The 27,778-nt window shown below is 40.6% G+C and overlaps 1 protein-coding gene across 1 annotated transcript in view; it reads left to right on the top strand.

The window, feature by feature from the left end:
* The first annotated feature begins 1,085 nt into the window (after positions 1-1,085).
* The window catches only part of RLF (RLF zinc finger), a 111,175-nt gene continuing 84,482 nt past the window's right edge, over positions 1,086-27,778 (top strand). Inside the window, exon 1 of the mRNA XM_043997161.1 lies at positions 1,086-1,291. Within this exon, the coding sequence (XP_043853096.1) occupies positions 1,088-1,291 (204 nt within the window). The 5' untranslated portion in view covers positions 1,086-1,087. The remainder of the gene's footprint in view (positions 1,292-27,778) is intronic.

A 27,778-nucleotide genomic window follows, 5' to 3' on the forward strand; every position in this document is an offset into this window, starting at 1 on the left:
TAGGGGCTGGGGAAGCAAGGGGCGTAGTCATCTCTAGGATAACGCCTTAGAGGGGTGGGACCTGGTCGCGCTACTGGGAAAGGGGGCGGAGCCGTTACTAGGGCTTCACTACTATTTGGGTATTGTCGTGGGGGAGGGACTGGGGCTCGGGGTAGTTAATCGGGGGCAGAAGGTGGGGCTGTTACTAGGGGAACAGACTGTTACTAGGTTGTCGCCATGGGAGGGCAAGACATAGGGCAGGTAACCCGAACCGCCACGAAGGACAGAGAGCGGAGACATTACAAGGAGTCTCTAGGATGGAGAAAGGGGGCGGGGCTGTTACTAGGACATCGTCATGGGGGGCAAGGGGCGGGGCCGACGAGAGGAATGGAACGGGGAGGGGGCAGAGGGCGGGATCATTACAGGGGAATGGGAAGAGGGCGGGTCCAGGTCGTTCCTAAGGGGTTCCCGTGGGGGGAGGGGAGGGGCCGTTATTAGGGCGCCGCTGCTGAGGCATAAGGGGCAGGATAGTTTTCAGGGTGTCGCCGCCGTTGTTAGAGAAAGTCGCTCGCAATTCACTGACAGGGAAGAAGGGGTTAGGGTGCGGATATTGTTGCTGGGGTTTCTTTGGGGAGCAAGACTGGAAGAGTAAAGAAGTCCTTTCCAAGGTTCCTCTTAGCTCGTATGGATGGGGCCATTTCTTCGGCCTTAGGGGCAAGGGCTAGATCTTGGCCCGAGAGTAGTCCTGAGGAGGGGAGAGTCTGGTCAGGTTGTTGCTAGATGGGAAGAAGGAGTAAAGAGTGTTGGGGAACGGAGGACGGAGCAGTCTCCAGGGAGTTCCTACTGAAGGAGCGCAAGAGGGGCGTGGCCGTGCATGTTGCCATAGTGCCGTGTGTGCTTGGTTGGGAGGGGAAACTGCACGTAGTGTTCGTAGGTCGGGGCTTTCCTAGGCGCCTGTGTGACGTCATCTAACGTGTGCCTTTCGTCGCAGGACTTAAACGCCATTCCGGGGTGGGGCGGGGGCCGTGAAGGGAGCGGGAGGGGGGCGGTGCCGCTAAGGGGCACGTCACGTGTCTCGGTTGCCTACGCGCCGCTGGGCCGTGGGAAGATGGCGGACGGGAAGGGAGACGCCGCTGCCTCTGGAGCCCCGGCCGGGGCCGGGTCGGCAGCGGGGGCCCGCAGCCGCCGCCCGGCATCGCCCGCGCTGGGGCCCCCGGGCCTCTGGTCGCGCCTGTGGCAGCTGGAGACCGAGCTTCGTGAGCAGGAAGTGTCGGAGGGCTCGTCGCGCGTCTACTGCCGAAGCTTCTGCCAGGTGAGGGGTTGACGGGCCCGCACCCCTCCGAGACTGGGCCGCGGGGGCGCGGGCGGGCTCGAGGCCGGAGTTTGGCTGCCAGTCTACGTGGGGTGGGGGAGGTCAGACCGGGGCGGTCCCGCGGGTTTTCACACCGAGGCTAGGGAAGGTCTGACCCGGGAGAGGGGAAGAGGCTGTCTCGGGAGCTTCCAGGGCGGGAGGATCTCGCTTGGTGTCGGCCGCGGGAGGCCGCCGGGGCCCTATTGTTGGTGTCCTATCCCAACTATGAGGGGAACCTCCCCACGCGTGTTCCCCGCCCCGCGATGCCGTAGTATCTCACGGGGCGAGGGAGGGACGATCCTTCCTCCACCCAACCCTTGTTCCGACCCTTACCGCCCAGAGTGGGCAGTGCCCCCGCCTGACTGGGTTTGCCCGAAGCCAACACTTTCTTGTCCCTGTGGGTGATGCTGCCACACTTGAAGGAGATGGCTGCAGATCTCTGTCCCGACAGGGCAGCGCCTTCCGGAGCGATTTAGCTGGGCTCGGGGTGTCTGGTGTCTTAAATCTCTACGTTCCCCACTCTCAGGTGACAGCCAGTCCTTGAAAGGTGCTCTCCAGCTTCCTCATTAAGCGATTTGGGAATGAGATTTTTGTTTGTGTGTAGTTATGTTTTTACTTTAAGGCATTAATTTAGTCCCCTGTCCTCTTGTGGTTTGGAACTGTGCGGTGGAGGAATATAAGCTATTTTAGTAGCCATCCTTGAGTCTTGAGTTCGTTAAGTGGTTCTGAAAAGGCTCGTGGTGAAGTTGACTAAATTAGCTCATTTTTGAATCTTGCTGTCAAATCTTGACAACTGTGGATGCACAAGCTATTTTATAGATGATCAGGAAGCTTTTCTTTTTGTGTGTCAGAAAGCCCCTTGAAAATTGAAGAGCTATGCAGATATAATTTTTGTTGTTAGTATTTAATCACTGCTGGTTTACTCCCCATCCCTGTAGCACAACTCTGAGCCACCTTTGCTATTCAACTCGTGTGTTTTTAGATCGCAAACTTAATACCACTGTTTTTTCTTAGACTGCTAACGATTTGACAGAATAATCTGGATTTTAACAGTAAACACCCCCCCCCCATTTACATAAATCATTTTTGGTTAATCTTTTTGTGGTTTTTCTCTATTAGCGCAAACGATTTAGAGTAGATGGTATAGTTTATGGAGAAGGCAGTGTGACCTTTTGGATGGAATACTGGAATTGGAAGTAGAAATCCTGAATTCAGTTTCTGATTGACACTTTATGGCTTACTGTGGTCATGGGCAATTCACTTAACCCCTCCCAGTTTTGGTATCCTTTGATGCAAAATGAGGAAATGTTAGATACTTGAAGTGCCAATTTAAATGGGTGGTTATGAGGCTAACGTTAGGATTCTTCATTGTTCCACTTTGCCTTGGGGACAGGATTTGAATTCAGCAAAGATCTACTCACCTCCTTTAAAATTATCTTTGAATCTGTCAGGCTCTTTATGACCCCATTTAGGGTCTTCTTGGTAGATACTGGAATGGTTTGCCATATCCTTATCCAGCTCAATTTACAGACGAGGAATTGAGGCAAACAGGTTCACTGCTTGTAAGTGTCTGAGGCCAGATTTGAACTCAGGAAGATGAGTCTTCTGACTTCAGGCAGAAACTCTACACTGGGCCACCTTAAAAATATACCTTCAGAAGATTATGGTTCTGGATCATTTATTGAAGGGATGTGTGTAGGATTCTCATGCTTTTAAAAGTTCTTCAGATATCTCTTGTTTTTACATCACCTTCATTTCCCAAAGTGTCCCTCTCTCCCTCCTCACACAGAAAGCTATCCTTATTGATAAGTAATAAAGGTGTGTGGGGCGGAGCAGTTCAGGGGACACCTATAGATCTCCCACCTTGGCAAAGAAGGGACAGAAATGTATTCTCATATGTCTTTGGGGCCAAGCTTGGTAATTACAATTATGTAGCCTTGGGTTTCCATTTTTCTTTCCATTTAAATTGTTGTAGTAGTTGTCCTTTTTCTTTCTTCTGAATACTTCACTTACCATCACTTCTTTTTTTTGGGGGGGGGTGGTTTAGTGAGGCAATTGGGGTTAAGTGACTTGCCCAGGGTCACACAGCTAGTTAAGTGTCTGAGGCCGGATTTGAACTCAGGTACTCCTGACTCCAGGGCCGGTGCTCTATCCACTGTGCCATTTAGCTGCCCCTACCATCACTTCTTATGCCCTCTTGTGTTGCTGCTTCTTTTTTTTTTTTTTTTGGTGAGGCAATTGGGGTTAAGTGACTTACCCAGGGTCACACAGCTGTAAGTATCAAGTGTGTGAGACCAGATTTGAACTCAGGTCCTCCTGAATCCAGGGTCGGTGCTTTTTCCACTGCACCACCTAGCTGCCCCCTTCTTGTGCTTCTTATATTTTTAATACTTTTAAATGATGTCCTGCAGTTATTCTCTACTCAAATGGTATACACCTAAATATTTTTAGAATAAATGCATGTTAGATTTGAAGCTTTTGGAGGGGTGGGACATTGTTTCTACTTCTTTTGCTTCCCAGTACCTAGGTGCTTGGAAAATATTCTTATCTTACTTTGAATTTTGATGCCACTTAGATATGTAAAGACATAACTCAACTTTATTTTAAAAAAATTTCACTTTATTCAAGGGCCCTTTTTTGTTTTTGCTTTTTTTTTCACAAAAATTTTTGCATTATATTTAGAGTGACAATTAACATTCAAGATAAGGCCTCATTCAGTTTTTATTTCCCCAGAATTATACAAACCATACAACAGGCAGAATATTATGTCTTAGACATTTCTTACTAGAGATCCAGGTAAGATGAGCCATTTTTTCCAGAATCAAAGTATTTCTTTGCTTCCAGCTACAGAAGAAAGTAAAATGAAATAGGTTGGGGGCATGGAGGACTCACACAGACAAGGGACAGGAAGAACTTTGTTGTTAGTTTTGTGGTGCTGGAGGTCTTTTGGATTCTAGATTGTCTGCATGCAGAAAAATAAGGGATGAGTGTGCCCTCCCTGCCTTTAAAATGTATTACAAAAAAAAATGTATTACAAACTATTCAGTAGATTCAAGATTTGTTGGGATGTCCTTTTCAAACTGTATAATATCAAACATCTTAAAATGTTTGATCTAATAATGCATTCTGTGGTCCTGACAGGCAGATCTCTTATGAGATGGAGACAGAATCCTTCTGTAACCCAGCCTCTGATGCATGATTCTCTCCCATTGCTCAGATTGCTTTATCTTCTGCAGCTTGTGAAAGGAACAAGTTTGCATTTGGAGTTACTGCAACCCATTGAGAAATAAATGTGCATGTGGAAGGATTTAGGAAGCTTTTCGTCTGGGCAAAGCTTCAGTTTTCAAGGAGTCCATGGAAGTGAAAATGGAAAAAAACCCGAAACTTCAGGAACAGCAAAAACCAGCTGAAAATGATCCAATTTAGACAAAATTCTATGTGGCAAACAAGAGTTGTAATTAGGGAATTTGGAGGTGCTCTCTCCCCCATTGTGCAACTTTTATAGCCTTTGAGAGTTTCCATGGGGTACTATGTTAAGTGATTTGTCCAGGGTCACAAATTAATCAGTTGAAATTTGTTTTGCCCTAACTACCATATGTACTAAGCATGGGGAGTACTAAGGCACTAAGGCAAAAAAAACCCCCCAAAAACCTGGTTCTTGAACTCAGGAGCTCACATTCTTTTTTTTTTTTTTTTTTTTGGTGGGGCAATGAGGATTAAGTGACTTGCCCCCAGGGTCATACAGCTAGTGTCAAGTGAAGAGGCCGAATTTGAACTCAGTTCCTCCTGAATCCAGGGTGGGCCACTGCCACCTAGCTGCCCCAGGAGCTCACATTCTAATTGAGAAAACAACATGCAAACAAACACACACCATTAATGGGATGTAATCCCAAAGAGATGGCCCTTGGGTGGAATCATTGGGGAAAGCCCTCTTTTAGAAAGTGGGCTCTGTGCTGAGTCTTGAAAACCAGGTGGTAGAGGTAAGGAGGGAGAGCATTCCAGGTGTGGGGGATGAACCTCTTTGTGTCAGAGGCAAGGCTTGGCAAATCCAAGTCTTCGTGTCTGAGGTGTGGGTCTCTGTCCATTACTTACATCTCATCGAACATGATTTCATTGGATATGTGATCTCATTTAATATTTACAGTAAGCCTGCACAATACTCTTTTTGTAAGGGGAGGAAATAATACTTGCTCTGAAGAAACACTCAGGTTAGGGTACTGTCCTAAGGTGACATAATCAGAAAGTGACTGAGCTGAGACTGAAAACCGGAATTTTTCAACTCCAGATTCTGAGCATCATGTGCCATATCTAGAAACATAGTAACCTATTTTTCTTTCTTTTTTATTACAGTAAGAATAGTTTTTACATTCTGTTTTCAAAGTTTCTTTGCAGACTGATAAAAGATGCTACCTATATTTCTTAAGTTCAGCAACTTTTATTTGTATTTGTTAAAATGAAAGAGAAGAGTAAATTCAATTAGTAAATAGTTATTTCCTGAGTAAACTATTCTTTAATGTACCAAATATAAATTTATGAGCAAATTAAGTTATGTCTAAATGCTTCAATTTAGCTATTATTATTAAATACCTACTAATGTTCACACCAGACATTCAAAAGTGAAAAATGCTCCATTCCCAACCCTTGAAGAGTTTATTCTGAGGGAAGAAAACAGCATCATTATCCCAAACAATAATACCTGATGTTTCTCTAATACTTCAGGATTGTAAAAGGCTTTACTTGCATTTTCTTATTTGATCTACACAAACAAAGCTGTGAAGAAAATATTACTGATATTATATCTCTTTAATCATAGATGGGGAAACTAAGACTCAGAGAAGTCAGGTGACTTGTTGTCCAGAGATATAATGTCAGAGACTTTTGGTAAAAAGTCTAATCCTTTCTCAGCTTTACAGTGCTTATAAAGTTGAATGCCATAAGAGCAAACACTGAGTTGGGTAAATTCTGGAAGGCTTCTTTGAGGCAAGGCAATGAAAGCTTGAAGGAGTTGAAACTTGAAAGGAAGTGTTTTGATACTCAGATGAAAATGAAGTTCATTTGAGGTGAGAGGAGTAGTCTACATAAATTCAAAGGGATTTGAGAGAAGGATGTATGAAGAAGTTGGGGAACAACTTGCATTCATTTGGCAGGAATGTAGAATGTGACAGGGAATAATGTAATAAAATATAACAAGAAAAGTGAGGGAGGAACCAGACTTTAAAGAGCCTTGAATGGTAAGCTAAAGAGTTGACTTGAAAAACAATTTTCTGATTTTTTTTTTGATACCTTTTGTTTTGGCATCACATTCATTTCCAAATATATCGTTTCTACTCAGTGAGCCAACCTTTATAATAAAGATTTAAAAAGAGAAAAAAAGGGCAGCTTACCTAACCAAACACTATGATAGTAAGTATACTCAGTCTACTATATCCATAACTTCAGCAATTATTCAAAGATGGCTCTTTCAAATTCTCTGGGGCCAAGCTTGATCGTTTTATTTACCTGACATTGTTTCTTTTTTGTTTGTTTCTCTTCGCTTTGGGGTTTATCATTTTTCTGTTTCTGCTTATTTCATATATATCCTGATGCCTTTCTGAATTCTTAATTTTTGCCCTTTTTTACAGAGTAGTGTTTTCTTATGTGCTCTAGATTGTTTCCCAGTAATATGTTACCTATTTGTTATATCAGTTCTTTGCTTCACAAAAAAGTGGTGCCATGATTATTTTAGTATATTTCCATGTGATTTTTTTTTTTAAACTTTGAGTATATTTCTAGCAATGGACTCTTTGGATCAAAAGTTTTTAACAGTTGCAGAAATTGCTTTCTATAATGGTTGGTTAGACCAAAGCTTCTTAAACTATGGGTCATGAGCCCATATGGAGTTAGTTGCATAATTGAATGTGGGGGGGGTCATGAAAAATTTGGCAACAGGAAAAGGTTATCTAGCCCTATTTTATATATATATATATATATATATATATATATATATATATATATATATACTCTAGCTCCAGTAAAAATTTCTCTGGCAAAAAGGGGTCAAGAGTAAAAAAAGTTTAAGAAGCCCTGGGTTATACCAATTCACAGCTCCATCAACAGCAAGTTAGTGTGCTTGTCTTTCTGCAGCTCCCAGACATTTGGTGAGGCAATTGGGGTTAAGTGACTTGCCTAGGGTCACACAGCTAGTAAGTGTCAAGTGTCTGAGGTCGGATTTGAACTCAGGTCCTCCTGACTCCAGGGCTGGTGCTCTATCCACTGCACCACCTAGCTGCCCCGACATTGTCTTATTTTCATCCGTCTTTGTCTTTTTTTTTTTTCCAAACTCGCTTATTACTGAGTTAAAACCTCAGAAGCTTTAATTTACATTTCTGTTATTAATGATTTGGAGCAATCTTTCATGATTGTGTGGTGAGTAAAACTGTATGTGGTTGCCTTATTTCTGTCCCAAATTTAGGGAAAATTAGCTGGGGTTTCTAATATATATTGCTACTTATAATTAGGAGCTTTAGCAACAGTTTTGGGCATTGTCTTTTTTTTTAATGAACTTCAATTTACTTACTGCATTTATTATGTATTAATTGCATCCAAAGCACTGCTTTTAAATATTTCTTTCATTACATATCCTATCTTATTAAGGTAGAAGGTAAAGAAGAGATCCGGGCAGCTAGGAGGCACAGTGGATAGAGCACTGGGCCTGGAGTCAGGAAGACTCATCTTCATGAATTCAAAATCTACCCTTAGACACTTAAGTGTCTGAGGGCATTAAGTATTTATTACAGCATACCAAGTATTAGTAAAGAGAGAACACGAGATCAGAAAGTTAAGAAACCTGTCCAGCCACCACCAGTCCTCTGGAGTGGAAACTTCCTCTGGGTCCAGAGGAGAGGTGGCCCTTCCACACTGCTCAAAGCTAATTGGCTAGCATCACTCAAATCCATTGGCCCACTGGATCCGAGGGTAGTCCATGAGCAGAACTTTCTGAGGTCAGGGTTCAGAGAACACACCCCCTGAGGGCCAGGCCTTCAGGTAGGTGTAGTTCCAATGAAATTAACTCCAAGCGAGTAAATCAGCAAAGTCAATCCAATCAATTTTTTTACTTAGTACTTTTTTGTTTTTTTTGTGAGGCAATTGGGGTTAAGTGACTTGCCCAGGGTCACACAGCTAGTAAGTGTTAAGTGTCTGAGGCTGAATTTGAACTTAGGTGCTCCTGACTCCAGGGCTGGTGCTCTATCCACTGTGCCACCTAGCTGCCCCCAATCAATTTTAATATAATCCCCTCTAGTGGGGACCTCTGGGCATCCCAAAACCCATTATTTTCTCACAATTGTTAGAATGCAGTTCTTTTGAGAATTGTTCATACTTAGCTGTAAAGTGCTAAAAAAATTTTGCATATGTTCATTTCATTTTCTCCAAAATAACTTTTTCCCTTTAAAAAAAATCCCACTTTCCCCCCTCCTCCGTCTTTAAAATGTCTAGCAAATTTATATCTGTAATGGCATCTATTTTGAGGGAACTTGCTTTAAAGTTGATGTTGATAGAGGATATAGGACTGTGGTGTTAAAATTCTTCAAGAAGTTAGTTCCATCTAACTTGAAAAATCATCCTGCATGTTTAGTTGCCCCATTAACTTCCCTTGATCGTTTACAGGCTTTTGGTATCAGCAATTCTTCTTGACTTTATCCATTGGGTACATTTTGGACATATCGAAACATTTGGAAATTGTTGTCATTCTCAGTAAGGACAGGAGAAAAGTGGGTTTTGAAAGCAGAGAACACAGTTCCTAGTTTCTTGTGTGCACATGGCAGGTGCTTAATAAATGTTTGTCCAATTGTTGCAGTCATAAAGAGAAGGAAAAAGAGTCCTGTATCCCTATCACATGCCTCTTTTTCCTGACGGTTCATCTAGAGGTGAAATTGGGGAGTTGCTTTCAAAGAACTCTGGTTGTACTTTTTTAGTGATTCATCCAGGACTGCATTTTGATTTTGCATTTGGGACCCTCAAGCCTGACTGAGTTTGATGTAATATGTGTGCTTCTCTCCTTATGTGCCGCATCTGAATTTAAATGAAGGTTTTTAAGCTTCCTCCAGAGCTAGGAGTTTGAAACTATCCGTGGCTAGGTTTCCTTCTCAGTTGACTCCCTTGCCTCCATCTATACGGGGCAGTCTTAGGGGTATCTTGCTTTGCTCCTTAGGGGTTTCTTGCTGTGGTCACCTGTCACCCCAAGGCTTTTCGCAGCATTCTTCTGCTGCAGTAGTTTACTATAATGTTGGTATTAGGTTTCAGAGCTTGCTTACTTAAGAGGCAATTGTATGAATGTCGAATTAATTGGGACAATAAAGCCTCATTAATTTGGGCAGCCCAAATAATGACTTTGAGGCCCTTGGGACATAGTTTGGAACCTTATTGTGTAAAGTGAAACTATTATGAATTTTAACTTTTCATTAACTTAATTCAGTTTATTTACCACTTATTAAAATATGACCATTGCCTGAAACCGACAAAATGTTTTTCAATATTTTGGTTCTCTTCTCTTCGTCCCACAATGAATGAATTTGCAATGGTAAAAAGTTTCTGAAATGTACATTTTTCTGCAATTGTATAGCAATATCACCATACAGTCTTTAAATCTGGGCAGCCTTGAGGCTCTCAGGAAATGGCATGTGCTGTTACAAAAAATGAGCAACTTCATTGATTGTGGTTGCCACCTGAACTGAAAAGAAATGGATTATGTGACACAAGTAAGTGATTGCTTATGATAAGAAGAAATTTGTGAATTCTAATGGTGTTTGTAATTGTTGGGCCACACAGCTAAATCAAAGTATATCAGTCAAGTACTTCTTTTGAACTGTAGCCTCTTCCTGGATTGGAACCCTCATAACTATTTCATAACACTGAACAGCTATTGGAGTCTGAGCATCAGTTTTCTCATCTGTAAAATGGGGACCTAGACATGATGATCCTTAAGATTCTTTCGGGGGCAACTAGGTGGCGAAGTGGATAAAGCACTGGCCGTGGATTCAGGACTCTGAGTTCAAATCTGGCCTCAGACACTTGACACTTAACTAGCTGTGTGACCCTGGGCAAGTCCCTTAACCCTCATTGCCCTGCCCCCCCCCCAAAAAAAAGATTCTTTCAGGGTCTAAAATCATATTAATTCAGTGACTTAATTGTCTACTAGAAATTATTACTGACTTTTCTACTAAATAGAACTGCAGTATTTATTTACACTAATAATGTTTCAAATTTTGGCTCCCTTTTTCTGTCTTTTCCCGTACTGCAAAATGTGTTTTTCCATACTGCAAAATTTTGTTTTCATTTTTTTAAAGGGATTTAAAAAAAACACAAGAGAAAGAGAATGATCAGGAAAGCAATACACAGAAAATTGCCTCTTGGAAGGCCAAAAAACATATTGTTTACAATTAGTCTTGTCAACTTAGTGAATATTTATCATCTACTGTATGTAAGGCACTATGCTGGACTTTGTGTGGGGTGGGGTGGGGTGGGGGTGGGGGAAGCAAACCAGAAAAAAAACACTAAATGGGGAGAATGGGAAAAGTTTCTTTTTAGGTGTCTCCTGAGCTGAGGCTGGTGGGAAAGCTAAGGATTCTGAGATAATAGTAGCATTTATATAGTGCTTTGAGGTTTACAAAGCATTTTACAAATGTTTTCTCATTTGATCCTCCCAGCAACCCTGTGAGATAGGTAGATGCTATTATTATTCCCATTTTACAGATCAGGAAACTGAAGCCAAGAGAGGGTAAGTAACTTGGCCAGCAACTCACAACTAGTGTGAGCGTCTGAGGCCAGATTCAAACTTAAGTCTTTCTGGCTCTAAGTCCAGCCCTGTATACTATGATGCCAGGCGGCTGGGAGGCGGGGTGAGAAGGTGAGGAGTATATTACAGGTTATATTATAGGTATATTATAGGAGCATGAAGGAATGCCTATACAAAGAAATAGAGGCCATGCTGAGTTTGGGGGACTAACAAGAGGGGAGGCTATTTGGTCTGGAAAGTGAGAGAATGTGAAGTAAACTTGGAGAGAGGTGGTCTAGATGCATATTTTGAAGTTCTTTAAATGCCAAACTCCAGGGAGTTTTTATTTTATCTTAGAGGCAATAGGGGGCTACTGATCATTCTTGAGCTTGGTGGTATCATGGCTAGATTTCTGGTTTAGGAAGATTATTTTGGCATTTGTGTGGAGATGGATTGTAGAGAAGATACTGGAAGAATAAAGGTCAATTAGGAAGCTGCTGTATCAGTCTGGATGAGAGGTGGAAAAGGGTCTGAACTAGATGGATGGTATTGTGAGTAGAGGGAAGAGAATAGTCTAGTGCCTTTCCTCCATTAATTATTTCCTATTTAGACTGTATGTAGCTTGTATATATTTATGTGTCTACCCTGTCAAACTCTTTGAGGAAAAGCACTGTCTTTTGCTTCTTTTTGTATCCCCAGTGCTTAGCATAGTGCCTGGCACTTAGTAGGTACTTAATAAATACTTACTGAGTGATTGTGAGAAATGTTAAGCAAGTAGAATCCATAAGACTAGACAAACAATTGGAACTATTATCTCGCTACAGTGTTTCCCAGGTCTGTGTATCCAGCCCTAGTATTCCTAAACTCTTGCTACACTTTTTGGATATTTCCATTGGGGTGACCCATAGGCATTTTAAACTCAGGATGTGCAAAATGTAGACACACACACACCTTTAAAACACTCCCTTTTTAACTTTTCTGTTCAGGATTCTTTATTTTTATTAAAAAACATTTTCTTTCCCTCTTGCTCTTCCCCCACTGGGAACAAAACAAAATAAAACCGTTGTAACAAATATTCTTAGTCAAGAAAAAAAAATCCCCCACGTTAGACATATGTAAACGTCTTTGGTCAGATTCATCACTTTATAATCTGTCCTCTCTCTTCCCCCTGGAAGCCTAAAGTTTAAAAATAGTGCCGTGGATAGAGTGATTTACCTGAATTCAGGAGAACCTGAGTCCAAGTTCAACCTCATAAATTTCCTAGCTGTTAACCTGGGAGAAGCCACTGTCTGCCTTAGTTTTGTTTTTTGTTTGTTTTTTGGTGAGGCACTTGGGGTTAAGTGACTTGCCCAGGGTCACACAGCTAGTAAGTGTCAAGTGTCTGAGGCTGGATTTGTACTCAGGTCCTCCTGAATCCAAGGCCAGTGTTTTATCCACTGCACCACCTAGCTGCCCCAAAGGAGATATTTGTAAGTGTATAGTTCCAGAGTTGAGCTCACATACAGTAGGGACTTAATAAATACTTAATGACTGTGTACACTTTATTCACTAGTCAGACTGGACTGTTTGTCCCCTTTACCTGATAGTCCATCTTCCATTGAAGTTCTCCAGGGTGGCTGTGCACTTCTTTACTCTTAGAATCTGGGCTCACCGAGCTCAGGGGCACTTCTTGTATGAGAAATCTCCTCATGATTATTCCCCCACTCCAGCTGCTAGTGCCTTTTCTCCTCCCACTTACTATGTATGTATGCTATAATTATTATTATAGCACCAGGCCCTGCTAAAAGTTTTAGAAACATGATCTCATTAAATTCTCACAACAACCCTGGGAGGTAGGTGTTATCTCCATTTTACAGATTAGGAAAATTAGCCCTATTAGAACATAAACTCCTGGAGGATAGGGGCATTTTTGTTTTTGTATCCACAGTGCCTGGCATATTTGTAGGCATTTAAGAAATGGCTTTGAATGAAGAGAGAATGGGAGGAAAGGGTAAAGGATAATTCCATTGTGAAAGGGGTGAAATTAATAATTCACAATTTTCAAGTTTGCAGCATGTTTTTATATGTATTGTCTCATTTGATCCTCATAATAACCCTGTGAAGTAGTTGCTTTTATCTTGGAAACTGAGCCTGAGAGAGCTGACTTGCTCTAGGGTCACACAGATGGCAAGTTATCTGAGATTGGATTTGAATGAGTCATTAAGTGGTTTTGGGGGGTTTTTTGTGTTTGTGTTTGTTTTTCGTTTTTGGTGGGGTATTGAGGGTTAAGTGACTTGCCCAGGGTCATAGAGCTAGTAAGTGTCAAGTGTTTGAAGTTGGATTTGAACTCAGGTCCTTCTGAATCCAGGGCCAGTGCTTTATTAAACTTTTAGTATGTTCCAGGGACTGTTCTAAGGGCTGGGGCTACCAAAAAAAAAAAAAAAGACAAAAACAATACCTACGCTCAAAGACTCCGTATTTCTTGGGTAGACAATATATCAAAAATGTACATATAAAATTTATACAGTATAAGTGAAGGGACTCTCAGAAGGAAGGCACTAGCAGTGGGGAGATTAGGGAAAAGGCCTTTTGCAGAAGGTGGGATTTGAGTTAAGTCTTAAAGGAAGCCAGGGAAGTAGAGGTGAAGATAAAGTGTTCTAGACATTGCTAGTGAACAGGCATTGACTTAGGAGATGAAGTTTTTAACGTGGAAAACAATAAAGTGTCTTTTTAGACTGGAAACTAAAGGGAAGGCGAAGTTGTGAAGATTTTAAATGCTAAATGGGATTTGAGCCTGGAATAAGAAACCACTGGAGTTTATTTAGTAGGAGAATGACATAGTTAGATCAGCAGTTAGGAAAGCCACCTTGGCACCTGAGTGGACAATTGACTAGAAGATGGAGGAAGACTTAAGGCAATGAGACCAACCAGCATGCTATTACAGTATTGCAGGTGATACAGGCCTAAACTAGGTTTGCAGTCATCAGTGGAGAGAGAGGAGCTATGTGTGTGTGTCTGTGTGTGTATATGTCTGTCTGCCTGTGCATACATTTGAGCTCATGCACATTTGTGAAAAGTGAGAAGGCTGAATTGTTGAGGTTTGGTAATAAACTGGATAAGTGAATGAATCAAAGATGACAAGAAGCCTGGGTGACTGGGAAAGGTAGTAGTGTCCTCCACAGTAATAGGGAAGTTCAGAAGAGGTTCAAGGAGGAGGGAGATAGATAGCTGACCTTTTAGACATGATAAGTTTGAGATCCAATTCCAGATGTCCAAAAGACAGTTGGTGATGGAGGTTAGGGCTAGATATAGATCTGAGAATCATCTGTATAGAGATGTTAATCCAACCCTTTGGAGCTGATTTGAGGCCCTGCTGGTTAGTGTCTCTGCTTGATAGCTCCATACCTATCCTTCACTCAGCTGTTAAATTGATCTTTCTAAAGCAAAGTTCTTAGCATTCGAACAACCCCCTCCCATTCAGCTCCAGTGGTACCCTGTAACTTCCAGGTTCAAATATATAAAATCCTCTGGCTTTCAAAGTTCTTCATAACCTCGGCCTTTTTCAGTTTTGTTACACCTTATTCCCCTCTGTGATCCAGTGAAAATGGCTGCCATGCTGTTGTTCAAGACATTCCATTCGCCAGTTCCATGCATTTTCAGTGGTCATGGAATACTCCTTGCTCATCTCTGCCTCCTGATTCTGCAAGAAATCTTTTTCAGTCCACCTTAATCTTAGTGTCTTCTCTCTGAGACTTTCCCCAATTGATCATGTCTCTATCCTTGTTTTAAATAGTTTGTATGTTGTTTTCCACCGTTAGACTGTGAGGTCCTTGAAAGCTGAGTCTGCTTTTTGCCTCTTTTTTTGTATTTCCAGTGCTTAGCCCGGGGCCTAGCACATAGTAAACACACAGTAAATGCTTGTTCATTGACTAGGTCTTCATGACTCCCTAATACAGCATTTTATCCATTACTTTCATTTTGGACATGTTGAATTTGAGATGTCTTTGGAACGTTCAGAAGGGAGATTTTTCTTTAGGCAGTTGACTGTGGGAATCGGAACTAAATAGGGAAATGATGCTAGATATATGGTATTTGGGAGTCATCTGTATAGAGATAATAATTGAACTCATGGGAACTCATGAAATTACCAAGAGGGAGAATGTGGAGAGAAGAGAGCCCAGGACAGAGCCTTGGAGGAATACCTACAGGTAGAGGGTGGGGACTAAAGGATGATGATTTGGCAAAGGATACTGAGAAGGAACTGTGGAGAGGAGAACCAGGACTGCAATTTTTCTAAAGCCAAAGGAGTAAAGAATATGCAGTTGTTTAGTGGGAACCACAACTGCAGAGAGTCTGAAAAGATCTGAGGTCACTGTTAATTTTGGGGAAAGAATGGTAGGATGGTAATGGAGATTGCAAGAGCTCGGGTGGTAAAGAGTATGGAAGACTTTGTCTAAGAATTTGCCTGTGAATGTCAAGGTGAAGCTTTTTTGGGGTTTTTGTTCTTTTTGGGGGGGGTGAGGCAATTGGGGTTAAGTGACTTGCCTAGGGTCAGACAGCTAGTAAGTGTTAAGTGTCTGAGGTCAGATCCGAACTCAGGTCCTCCTGACTCCAGGGCTAGTGCTCTATCCACTGCGCCATCTAGCTGCCCCTGGGTTTTTGTTGTTAAATGATACATGAACTGGAGACATTAATGGAGACACAGTAGGTAGATAGAGAAATCAGAGATCAGAGAGGGGTGATCTATCCAAGGAGGAGGTGAGGCAAACAAATTCATGAAAGAAACAGGAGGTATACAAGTAGTGGGGTCGACCTTGGCAGATAGAAGGGCCATTTTTTGGTCAGATACTAAAACAAAGAAGAACAAAATGGGGGGTGACATAGAGGGATTTTGAGATGTAACAAGAGAAGACTAAGAGCCTAGGACTAATGACCTCTTTTTTTTTCATTAAAGTAGGTAGATGTAGGGAGTGGGAATGGGGAGTGCATATGATGGAGGCTTGAGGGAAGCTGTAAAAGGGACCTTTGAGGTCACCTAGTCCAGCTTTATTTACAAGCCATTTGCCCAAGGTCACAGAGCAAGGTACTGACAATTAGGGTCAGAACCTCTGCCTCCTGATTCCCAGTTTTTTCCTTTTCATCAAGTGAGAAAAAAATATATAAAGCAGTTTGCCAGTCTAAAAGCACAACATAAATTGGAGCTATTACTATTGTTGTTAATGATGATAAATATCGATTGTTTAGTGTGCTGTGTTAGGGGAGATATGTTTAGGGTCCCTAATTACGTTTTATAGCACCTTGAAGAAATCCACAGAATTTACAAAGTATCTTCTCATTTTAGTCTTAAAGTAACTTTCTGAGGTAGAAGAAACCAATATTCTCAATAGATGAGCAAATGAAAGTTGAGTGACTTCTTTATGGTCCTGTAATTATGCTCTTAAGTGTCGGAGATGAGATATGAACCTTAGATCTTCCTGACTAGCCACTATGCCAGAGCTGTCAAACTACCAGCAGGGAAATGTTGAACAAAGTAAATAAAAATATAATAGAACACAGATGATGTGAATTTGTCACTTTTTAAGTCAATATCTGTTTCTATTTGAGTTTGACAAAACTGCTTTACACCCTGTATCCCATCTTATTTCAGGTAGATCATAATTAAACAGATTTCTGCTGTGCTTTGAGGTTTACTTAGAATCATCCTGTGAGGGAAATAGTGCAAATATTGTCATCTTCATTTTAGAGCTTCAATGAAGTTTAAAGAAGTGGTTAGGCTAGCCAGCAGTCACAGTGCTACCCAGAGGGCATTAGAACCTGCCCCATTAGATATGCACCCAGGCCCTTTTTTTGATACTTCATTCATTATGTTGTGTTTTTATTACCGGAAACATCAGTAAACTTTCTGTTTGAAGAGCAATTCCTATTTAGAAAGATTCCATCTGAATCTGGAAAAATAATTTCCAATTGTGTGATCTTGCTTGACAGAATTGTTCTGTGTTGAAATGTGAAATAGAAGATCATAGATTTAGAGCTGGATGGATGTAGGGTCATCTCATCCAACCTCCTTTATCGATGAGGGTGCTGAGGCCCAGTGACATAAGGTGATTTGTCCAGGATCAGGTAGAAATAGGATTTGAGCTTGTAGTATCTGATAGTTTGTATTCATTCATTGAAGAAATATTTGAGTTTGGACTCTTCAAAACTAGGATTGGAAGGGTTTTTAAAGATGAACAGCTAACAGTAGTGCTATAAGATCTACAAAAGTCTTATTTACATACATTATCTTATTTTTTCCTCACAACAAACCAGTTAGGTAGTTTAACTACATTTTATAGATGGGGAAACTGAGGCTTAGATTAAGTAACCTGGCCAGGGTCATACAGGTAGTAGTAATTGGGGTTAGGGTTCAGCCTAAGTTGACTTGATTACACATCCTGTGTTCCATAGCTGTATTCTGCCTTATCTAGCTTAGAATCTTGTAGGGGAGAGAAGAAAAGCATAGAAAACAACACTCTTTTTTATTTTAAATTTTTTTTAGCAACAAACATTTATTTTAGTTCAGCACTGATTTTCATAAGATTTAGAGTTACTAATTTTTCTCCCTCCCGCCCTCCCTTTCCTCCCCCTTCCACAAGATCACAATCAGGTTATATATGTACAATCCACAAGTGTTCTTTTTATCAGTTCTTTCTATGGGGGTGCATAGTAAGCCTTCCTCATTAGTTCCTTGGGATTGTCTTGGATCATTGCATTGCTGAGAGTAAAGTCATTCACACTTGCTCATTGAACAATACTGCTGTCACTATGCACAATGTCCTCCTTCCAGCTCTGCTCACTTCACTATACATGAATGTTCATTAGTCTTTCCAGGTTTTTCAGGGATCATCCTGTTCGTCATTTCCTGTAGCACAAGACCATTCCACTACAATCATATAGCACAGCTTTTTCCATCATTCCTCAATTGATGTACATTCCCTTGATTCCCAATTCTTAGCCTCCACCAAAAGGTGCTATAAATATTTTTAGTACAATTTTTCCCCCTTTTCTCTTTTTCATGATTACTATTGTTAACTGTTTCCCTTCCATCCTATTCCCTTCCCCACCCCATGATATTCTATTATCCATCTTCTTTCATCCTATCACTCTTAAAGGGATTTGCTTCTGTCTGTTCCCTACCCCCCACTCTGCCCTTCCTTCTTTTGCCCCTCTCTCTTTATCCCCTTCCACTCCTATTTTCTTGCTGGATTAGAGAGATTACTCCACCCAATTGAGTGTGTATATTATTCCCTCCTTGTGCCAATTCTAATGAGATTGAGGTCTTTGAGCCACTTCTGATGAGTGTTAGGCTCATTTACTGCCCAGATTACATAGATTACTCCACCCAGTTGGGTGTGTGTGTGTTAGTCCCTCCTTGAGGCAGCTCTGAGTTTAAGGTCTTTGAGTCTTTTCTGATGAGTGTAAAATTCATTTACTGCCCAGCTCCTCTCCCATCTCTTCCCTAACTCTATAAGCCTTTTCCTGTTTCCTTCATGTAGGATTTCACCTCTGCCCTTCCCCTTCCCCCAGTGCATTCCCTTCACCCCTCAATTTAACCCTAAAGATGTCATCACCTAGCTAGGTGACACAGTGGGCAAAGCATCACCCCTGGACCCAGAGGGATCCCAGTCAAAATCCGGCCTCAGACACAAGACAGTTGCCCACTGTACAACCCCAGGTATGTCCCCCAGCTCCAATTTTTTATGGTTCTCTAGGGTCTTGTATTTGAAAGTCAAATTTGCCATTCAGTTCAGGTCTTTTCATGCATTCATAAACATGTATACATACATACATATATATATGTGTGTGTAGTTTTTGTTTTTTTTGTTTTTTTTTTTTTTTGCAGGGCAATGAGGGTTAAGTGACTTGTCCAGGGTCACACCAGCTAATAAGTGTCAAGTGTCTGAAGCCAGATTGGAACTCAGGTCCTTCTGAATCTAGGGCTGGTGCTCTATCCACTGTGCCACCTAGCTTGCCCCCATATCCAATGTTTTTTTGTTTTTTTGTTTTTTGTTTTTTTTTAGTGAGGCAATTGGGGTTAACTGACTTGCCCAGGGTCACACAGCTAGTAAGTGTTAAGTGTCTGAGACCGGATTTGAACTCAGGTACTCCTGACTCCAGGGCTGGTGCTTTATCCACTGCACCACCTAGCCGCCCCATATCCAATGTTTTTTAAAAAATTTATTTCCAGTTCCAAATTTTCTTTCTCCAGTTCTGTCCCACTTATTGAGAAGGCAAGAAATACGTTAGCCGTTATACATATACAGTCATGCAAAAACATTTCAGTATTAGCCATATTCTGGAGTGTAGGGGTAGGGAGCAAGAAAAATATGTAAAGGAAAAAAAATACTTCAGTCTACACTGATTCTATCAGTTCTCTATCTGGAAGTGGATAGCATTTTACGTTGTGAGTGCTTTGGAGTTGTGGTGGATCGTTGTATTTGCTCTTAGTCTTTCACAGTTGATTATCTTTTTTTTTCCCCCAAGTAAAAAATGGATATTTAATGAAAGAGGACTTTCCAACATTCCTTTTTTTTTAATCATAAAAGCATTTTATTATTTTCCAATTACATGTAAACATTTGTTTCCATAGGATTTTTGGTTCAGTACCCCCCTCTCCCCAATCCCTACTCTCCTCCCTCCCCCCCAGTTGATTATCTTTACACTGTTGCTATATCTGTATAGATTATTCTCCTGGCTCTGCTCCCTTCACGTTGCATCAGTTCATATAAGTTTTCTAAGGTTTTTCTGAAACTATCCTCTTAGTCATTTCTTACAGCACTACAGTATTCCATCACATTCATATACTATAATAGCTTATAGTCATCCCCTCAGTTTCCAATTCTGTGTTATCACAAAAAGAACTGCTATAAATATTTTCATACATGTGGGTCCTTTTCATTTATCTTTGATATGCTTGGGGTATAGACCTGGTGCACTTACTGCTGGGCTAAAAGGTATGCACAGTTTTATAATCCTTTGGATGAAGTTCCAAATTGTTTTACAGAATAGTTAGATTAGTTCACTGCTCTATTAACAATGCATTAGTGTATGTATTTTCATATATCCCCTCCAGTTATTTGTCATTTTCCTTTTTTTGTCATTTTAGCCAATCTGCTGATGGGCGTGAGGTATTGCCTCAGAGTTGCTTAATTTATATTTCTCTAATTAAATGTTAATTATTTGGAATGTTTTTAGATTATTTTTTTTCCTAATAATAAACATTTTTATTTAAAGTTTTGAGGTCCACATTTTATTCCTCCTTCCCTAAGGCAGTAAGCAATCAGAAGTGGAGTCCTTGAATCCCCAAATGACTTTCTCATTCTTGTGAACCTCTACAATTCTTTATACCTCATGCCATCTTTCTTTTGGGAGGCATGTGGGGCAGTGAGGGTTAAGTGACTTGCCCAGGGTCACAGCTAGTAAGAAGAGGTATAATGGGCAGCTTAGATGTCACAGTGGATTAAGCACCAGCCATAGATTTAGGAAAACCTGAGTTCAAATTCGACCTCAGGGCAGAAGGACTTCATGTCCCTTTGATTCAGGACAATATCTATCTGGGTGTGGTTTTGAGGGGATCCCATTTACTGGTCTTTAATAATTATTTCTCACATTGAGTGCATTGATTCTATTGGCCCTTTGACACAGCAATGCCACTCTTAGAATTGTTTCCCAAGACAGATTAGCAAAAAGGGAAAAGAACCTACATGTTCTAAAATATTTATAGCTGCTCTCTTTGTGGTGGCAAAGAACTGGACAATCATGAGGATACCCACTGATTGGGGGGTGGCTAAAAATTGTGGTACGTGTTCATGATGGCCTATTACTCTGCTATAAAAAAATAAGCTCAATGCTTTTAGAAAAGCATGGAGAGATCACCATGGAATAATGAAGAGTGAAATGAGCAGAACCAAGAGAACACCCTATACAGTAACATTAGTTATTGTTTTGAGAACAGTTTTGAGCAAGCAGCTTGTTCTGACTTTTACAAATACCCATGAAAGGGGCAGCTAGGTGGCGCAGTGGATAGGGCACCAGCCCTGGAGTCAGGAGTACTTGAGTTCAAATCTGGCCTCAGACACTTAATACTTACTAGCTATGTGACCCTGGTCAAGTCACTTAACCCCAACTGCCTCACTAAAAAAAAAAGATATTACCCATCTCCTGACAAAGAGGTGATGGACTAATAAATATACAAATACCCATGAAAGTTGAATGATAACCACATGGTGTGGTTGGGGTAATATCAAGTTGTACATATTGGATTGGCAATCTCTGGGCAATCCTGTTTTTCTGTCCCACTTTGTTATGGAAATGCTTATTTTCTTAAGTTCAGAATAAAATTAATTTAATTTAAAAAAACAACTTGTAAATAAAATAACATAGGTATAATAAATAAAAATTTGGGGCAAGTGGAAGCTAATGACTTCATGAAATGATAAAACAAAATCAAAAGAGGAAAAAATAGAAGAAAATGTGAATTTTTCACTGGAAAAGTAACTGATCTGGAAAATAAATCCAGGAGATTTAAGGATTATCTGAAAGTCATGATTAAAAAAAAAGAAGAATCCACTGATCACCACCTAAAAGATATTCCAAAATGGTAACTCCCAGGAATATCATAGCCAAATTCCAAAGTTCCCAGGTTGAGGAGAAATACTGCAAGCAACCAGAAAGAAACAATTCCAGTATCGTGGAGCCACAGTCAGGATTATACAAGCTTCTACTTTGAAGAACTGGAGGGCTTGGAATATATTTCAGAAGGCAAAGAAGTTAGGATTACAACCAAGAATCATCTCCCCAGCAAAACTTCAGGGGGAAAATAGATATTCAGTGAAATAGAGGATTTTCAAGCATTTCTAATTGAAAGATGAGAACTGAATAAGAAATTTGACTTTCAAATGAAAGCATAAGAGATTCAATAACTTGTTTCTTTTTCTACTTGGCAAGATATTTGTAACTCTTAAGAACCTTATCACTGTAAGGGGGGGAGTAGAAGGAGTATATACATAGAGAGTGTGGTGTGAGATGACTATGATGGGATAACCCTCCCAAAAAACCAAAATTAGGGATAAGAAAGAAGATTGTATTGGGAGAAGAGGGAAGCTCACATAAAAGGTATGAAAGAACAATTACTGTGGAGGGCAAGTTGGGGGTGGGGGGTGGGGAAACTTGTGGACACTTCCTGTGACTCTGGGCAAGTCACTTCATCCTGTTTGCCTCCATTACCTCATTTGTCAAATCAGCTGGAGAAGGAAATGGCAAACTGCTCCAGTTTGCTGCCAAGAAAACCCCAAATGAGGTCACAGAAAGTTGGAGACAATGAACAACAAATATATGTATATACTTATCTCTCCTCTTAGAATGTAAGCTACTTTTTCCTTTTTTTTTTTTTGGTAAGCTACTTCTTACCAAAGTAAAAAAGTGAGGCAATTGGGGTTAAGTGACTTGCCTAGGGTCACACAGCTAGTAAGTGTTAAGTGTCTGAGGCCATATTTGAACTCAGGTATTCCTGACTCCAGGGCCGGTGCTCTATCCACTGTGCCACCTAGCTGCCCATGGTAAACTACTTCTAAATACGAATTATTTCATTCTTTATGTTTGTATATCCCTAGTGTCTGGCACAGTGTCTGAAGCACAGTGATGTGGGCTGGAATTTGGGGTCAAATTGATTGTGAGTCGTCCCAAAAGAATTACAAGATTCAGTGACTCAATTTCCCAAGTTTTATTGCAATACTGTGAGTGACCACAGGGAGAGAACCAGAATATTGGAAAGGTATCTCTTGAATAGTGAATGAAAAGTTATATTTATAGTATAGATAAATTGATTACCAGGTACAGGGTACAGGGGAGGGCCTGTCCTTCTCATTATATTCTCCACCTAGGGGTGTTACAAGGGAGGGCTTATCCTAATTTGGAGTTCCTGGGGGTCCTAAGCCAACCCCTGAGGGGGGTACCTTTTTCAGTGGAGGTGTGTTTTGGGGGTTTACACATCATAAGGTGAATCTGGGGACAACTTTGGCCTTTTCTGCGCATGTCTCTTTCTGATTCCCATGGCTAGTTTCAAAATATAATCATTTTTCATTAGAATTTCTATAGGTTGTCTATTTCCTTTATTGTTATTTTGACCTGACCCATTCTGGTCCATAATGGGCACTGATTTCTGTGGGTAGAAGAACCTAGTATAAGTTATCTATTAACTGGGGTCTGATTCCCTTTTAGAGCTAATATCTGAATTAGAGCTTGGGTCTTGGGTTTTTCTATTAACCCTTTTTTGCCTCCTACATCAATAGTAGGTGCTTAATAAATGCTTGTTGGTTGAGTGAGCAACATTCACGTTCTGTGACCTTTTTGTGGGTCACAATTAGAGCTCTTTCTTCCTCTTCCCTTTTCTTTTATTGATCTTATAAGTGCCCATAGATTCAACAAGAATTTCCATGCAAAAGATTCCTACATTTATAATTCAGCTCTCACCTCTCCTAAACTCCTGTCCGTCATTTCCAATTGCCTGCTGTATATCTCCATCTGGATATCTCATAGGCATCCCAGAATTAATATATTGAAAATATGATTCTTTCCCCTAAACTGTCTCATCCTCCTAACTTCCTTGTTTCAACAGACAATGTCATTCTGTTATCTTTTCAGTTTTGGTGTCATCTTTACTTCTTTCACTTTTATTCCTCTTTTCCCTGCCCTGCTACTCCCCCTCATCTCCCACAGCCAGTCAATTCCTGATTCGATTATTAAAAAAATTTTTTTCCTATTAAGTACCTCTCATCTATCCTCTTCTCCATTTATACCCCCAAAGCATTAGTTCAGGCTCTCATCACTTTGACTTGAATTATTACAGTAATCTCTGTATCCAGCCTCTCCCCTCTCCGTTCTGTCCTCCACACAGTTACCAAATTGATATTCCTAAAGTACAGGTCTGACCACATTACTCCCCCTTGCTTAAGAACCTTTGGTGACTTTTTATGGCATTAAAAGCCAGACTCCATCATAGTCAGGATCCAGGCTGTCTTTCTAGTAGGATTACCCATTACTTTCCCTCGTTCATTTTGTTCTTTAGCCAAACAGGCCTAATTGCTGTTCTCCATAGGTGAACATATCTACCTATCTCCCACCTCTGCACCTTTTCATAGCTCTGCTTATGTCTGGAATGCTTTTTCTCTTCATTCTTATTATGTCTCTTGGAACTCCTGGTTTTAAGGCTCGGCCCCCTTGAGGGGCTCTATCTGCTTATTTGTGGCTGGTTCTGAGTAGAATGTAAATTTTTTGAGGCAGAAATTGTCTTGCCCCATCTCCCACCTTGAGCAAATATATCCAGGGCCTAGTACTGTGCCTCTGCTACATTTTAGTTATTTAGTAAATGATTGTTTAATTGAATTGAATTTGATGGCCATCTACTCAGTTTTGTCTCATACAGTTTTAACCAATTAGCGTTTTTTACCCTATGTGGACTGGATCTAATTTAAGAGACTCTAGTTTTTCTGGGTAACTAATTTAGGAAGTTCTTTTGGGTTTTTTTGCTTATACTGAAATCAGTTAAGTGTTTTATTTAGTGGCTACTTTGTTCCAGGAGTTGTGCTAAGATACTAAAGATAAAAAGACAGAAGGGCAGGGGGAGTCCCCACTCTCAAGAAGAATACATTTTGCTGGAATAGTGGTATACTGCTGTTGTTTTGTCCTTTGTTCTAGAAAGAGGATCATGACATCAGGGTAATGTCATGACTTGCACTGAATTGGATTTAAGTGAGGGAGGGCTGTGCAAGGTCACCAACCTCACTCTTCTCCAGAGCTGTCTGGGTCCAGTGACAAGATATAGATAGATCAGGATGACTGGAGGTGGCTCTGGATGTTTTTAAGGCAGTTGGAGTTAAGTAACTTAACCAGGGTCACACAGCTAGTAAGTGTCTGAGGTGAGATTTGCCGTCCCTCCAGAAACATTTCAAAACTAGGAGGAATACATAACAGCTACAAAGAAATAATTTAAAGCCTGATTAAAGGCAGAGTTCTTGACATTTGGGGTTGTGAGCATATGGAAAAGTGACTAAAATGATTAGACATTTTCCAGTCCCAACTCCCACATAAATAAGTACAGCTACATTTTTTAGTAAACGTTTTTGCTTTTTTTTTTTTTTTTTTTTTGTGGGCAATGGGGGTTAAGTAACTTGCCCAGGGCCACACAGCTAGTAAGTGTCTGAGGCCGGATTTGAACTTGGGTACTCCTGAATCCAAGGCTGGTGCTTTATCCACTGTGCCACCTAGCCACCCCCTCAGTAAACGTTTTAAATGAAAAATTCAAATTAAAGTCAACAAAAGGATCATGCCATGGATTCACTCCTAACAGGATACAAAAATGACTAATACTGTGCTATAAGGAATGATGAACAAGTCTTTCGTTGTTCTTGGAGACTACCCAGTGTTGTCATTTTTTTTTTTTTTTTAGTGAGGCAATTGGGGTTAAGTGACTTGCCCAGGGTCACACAGCTAGTAAGTGTTAAGTGTCTGAGGCCTGATTTGAACTCAGGTACTCCTGACTCCAGGGCCGGTACTCTATCCACTGCACCACCTAGCTGCCCCGAGTGTTGTCATTTTATTAGTTGGTGAGTCCTGCTGACTTCTTGTGTAGTTTTAGAATGGAAGAAACCACTTTAGTTTTCTCATTGGGTTTTTTTTGATCATTCTTGGACTTATTTATTATGATGATGATGATGATGATGATGCTGGACTTATCTGCTTGTCATTCATGTGACTGTCTTAACCTATCCTGGTCATAACGGATCTTTATTGTTACAACCAATGGTCTATTCTGTGATGATTAAAAATAGGAGAGACAGTTTCTAAGTAATTTAATCATTTTTATTAATAGGGCAGAAGATTATTAATAAAAGGAAGTCTATTGGCAGTCAATCTCAGACCAAAGACCCCTAATGGTGGTGGAGTCTCAGTTCATATACCCTTCCAACTGTAGGAGGTCCATCACATATTGATCAAAGCTAATTGTTTAACAACAATCAAATCTAATTAGTTGACAGGATTGGAGGTGGGTTATATTAAAATGAAGTCCATGGATACTTAGGTCACTCAACTCTTGGTAATGACATTGGAGAAAGACTGTAGACTGCACCCAAGCTAATGGGGGCACAAAGGTTCCCACCTAAAACTGGTTCTTTCAGGCCAAATCTCATCAGTAAAGTCCTTCATCTATTTAGAGAAAAGGATCTATCTCCACCCAAGACTCCTTTGACCCAAATGAATCTTATTTTCAAAGTGAATTTAGGCCTTGGAAAGGGTAAAGAAAGGACTAAGAAAGAAGGGTAGATCACTGGATCCCCCAACATATTATTACTAAATATTTCACACATTTCTCAGTCCATAGCCATCATGACCTTTCTATGATATTTGATACTGTTGACCACTTTCATTTTTTGTGGTACTGTTCTCTCATTTCTTATCACACACATAATCCTTCTTATCTTCTTTGCTTATTATCCTTTATTCCCTCCTCAGTACAGTTGTTGAACCTCCAAATTCAGAATGGACCCTTTCAGTAAGCTCCCATGGGTTTAATTATCATCTTTATGCAGATAATTTCTGAATATGCATATCTACCCTATGTCTCTTGACATAGTGTGGAGTGAGTGTAAACGAAGAGTCAAGAATGACACTGACTGGGAAGATAGTGGTACCCTCAATAATAATATAGAAGTTAGGAAGAATGGAGGGCTGTGAGTTCTATTTTGGATATGCTAAGTTTGAGGCGTCTGCTGGATTATCTCATTTGAGCTATTCAGCAGGCAGTTGATTATGTAAGACTGGAGCTCAGGAGAAAATACATTCCTCCACTTCACTTTAAAAGCCCTTTATAATCTGGCTCCAAACTACCTTTGCATTACTCTCAACTCTTGCCTTCTATGTCCCAGCCTTCCTGGTTTACTTGCTTTTTTCCCCAAACTCAGCATTAAATTTAGTATCTCTGCCTTTCCATAGGCTGTCTTCCACGCTTGAGAATGTACATTTCCCAACTCTACCTCTTAGAATCCCGTACTTCCTTAAAGACATAACTCATGACTATTTTCCTGATTCTCCCATTTGTGTTTACCCTGTTTTATTTGTGTTTCCTCATTCCCTAGTGCTGTGCCTTTTAAAAATAGTTCATTGTTTAATAAAAACTTTTACATTCAGTTAGATTTGGATTGTGATTTAGGAATGGTTGATTATATACACAGATTACTTTTTTGTATATTATATATAAGCGCTCTAGAGTTAATGATTTTACTTTTCATTTTCTTCCTTGCATTTTTAGAGGAAGAAGTGGCCTTTTTCCTTGCATTCCGAGACTTCCTCCACCTGTCCTTTCCTTCTTGTTACAAACTTTATCCCTTTTCCTTAAAAGAAATGGACCCTTTCCATGTACTCTTGCCACCCATCACCCCTCTGGCTATCCTTTTATCTTTCTCTTCTTTTTTCTTGCCAAACTCTTAGAATGATTCTGGGGCTATTTCACCACCTAATTATTTCTCAAACCCGTAGTCTGGTTTTAATGCCTAGCTCTCTGCCAGTCACTAATGACCTCTTTATGGCAAAGTAACTTTTCAGTAACTTTTATTTTGCCTTTCTCTTCTTCAGCTTCAGACCACCCATTCTATAGTCACATGGTGGACTCAATCCTTGATCTC

The sequence above is a fragment of the Dromiciops gliroides genome, chromosome 3, assembly GCF_019393635.1.
Source record: "Dromiciops gliroides isolate mDroGli1 chromosome 3, mDroGli1.pri, whole genome shotgun sequence".
In the NCBI taxonomy this organism is placed as follows: Eukaryota; Metazoa; Chordata; class Mammalia; order Microbiotheria; family Microbiotheriidae; genus Dromiciops; species Dromiciops gliroides.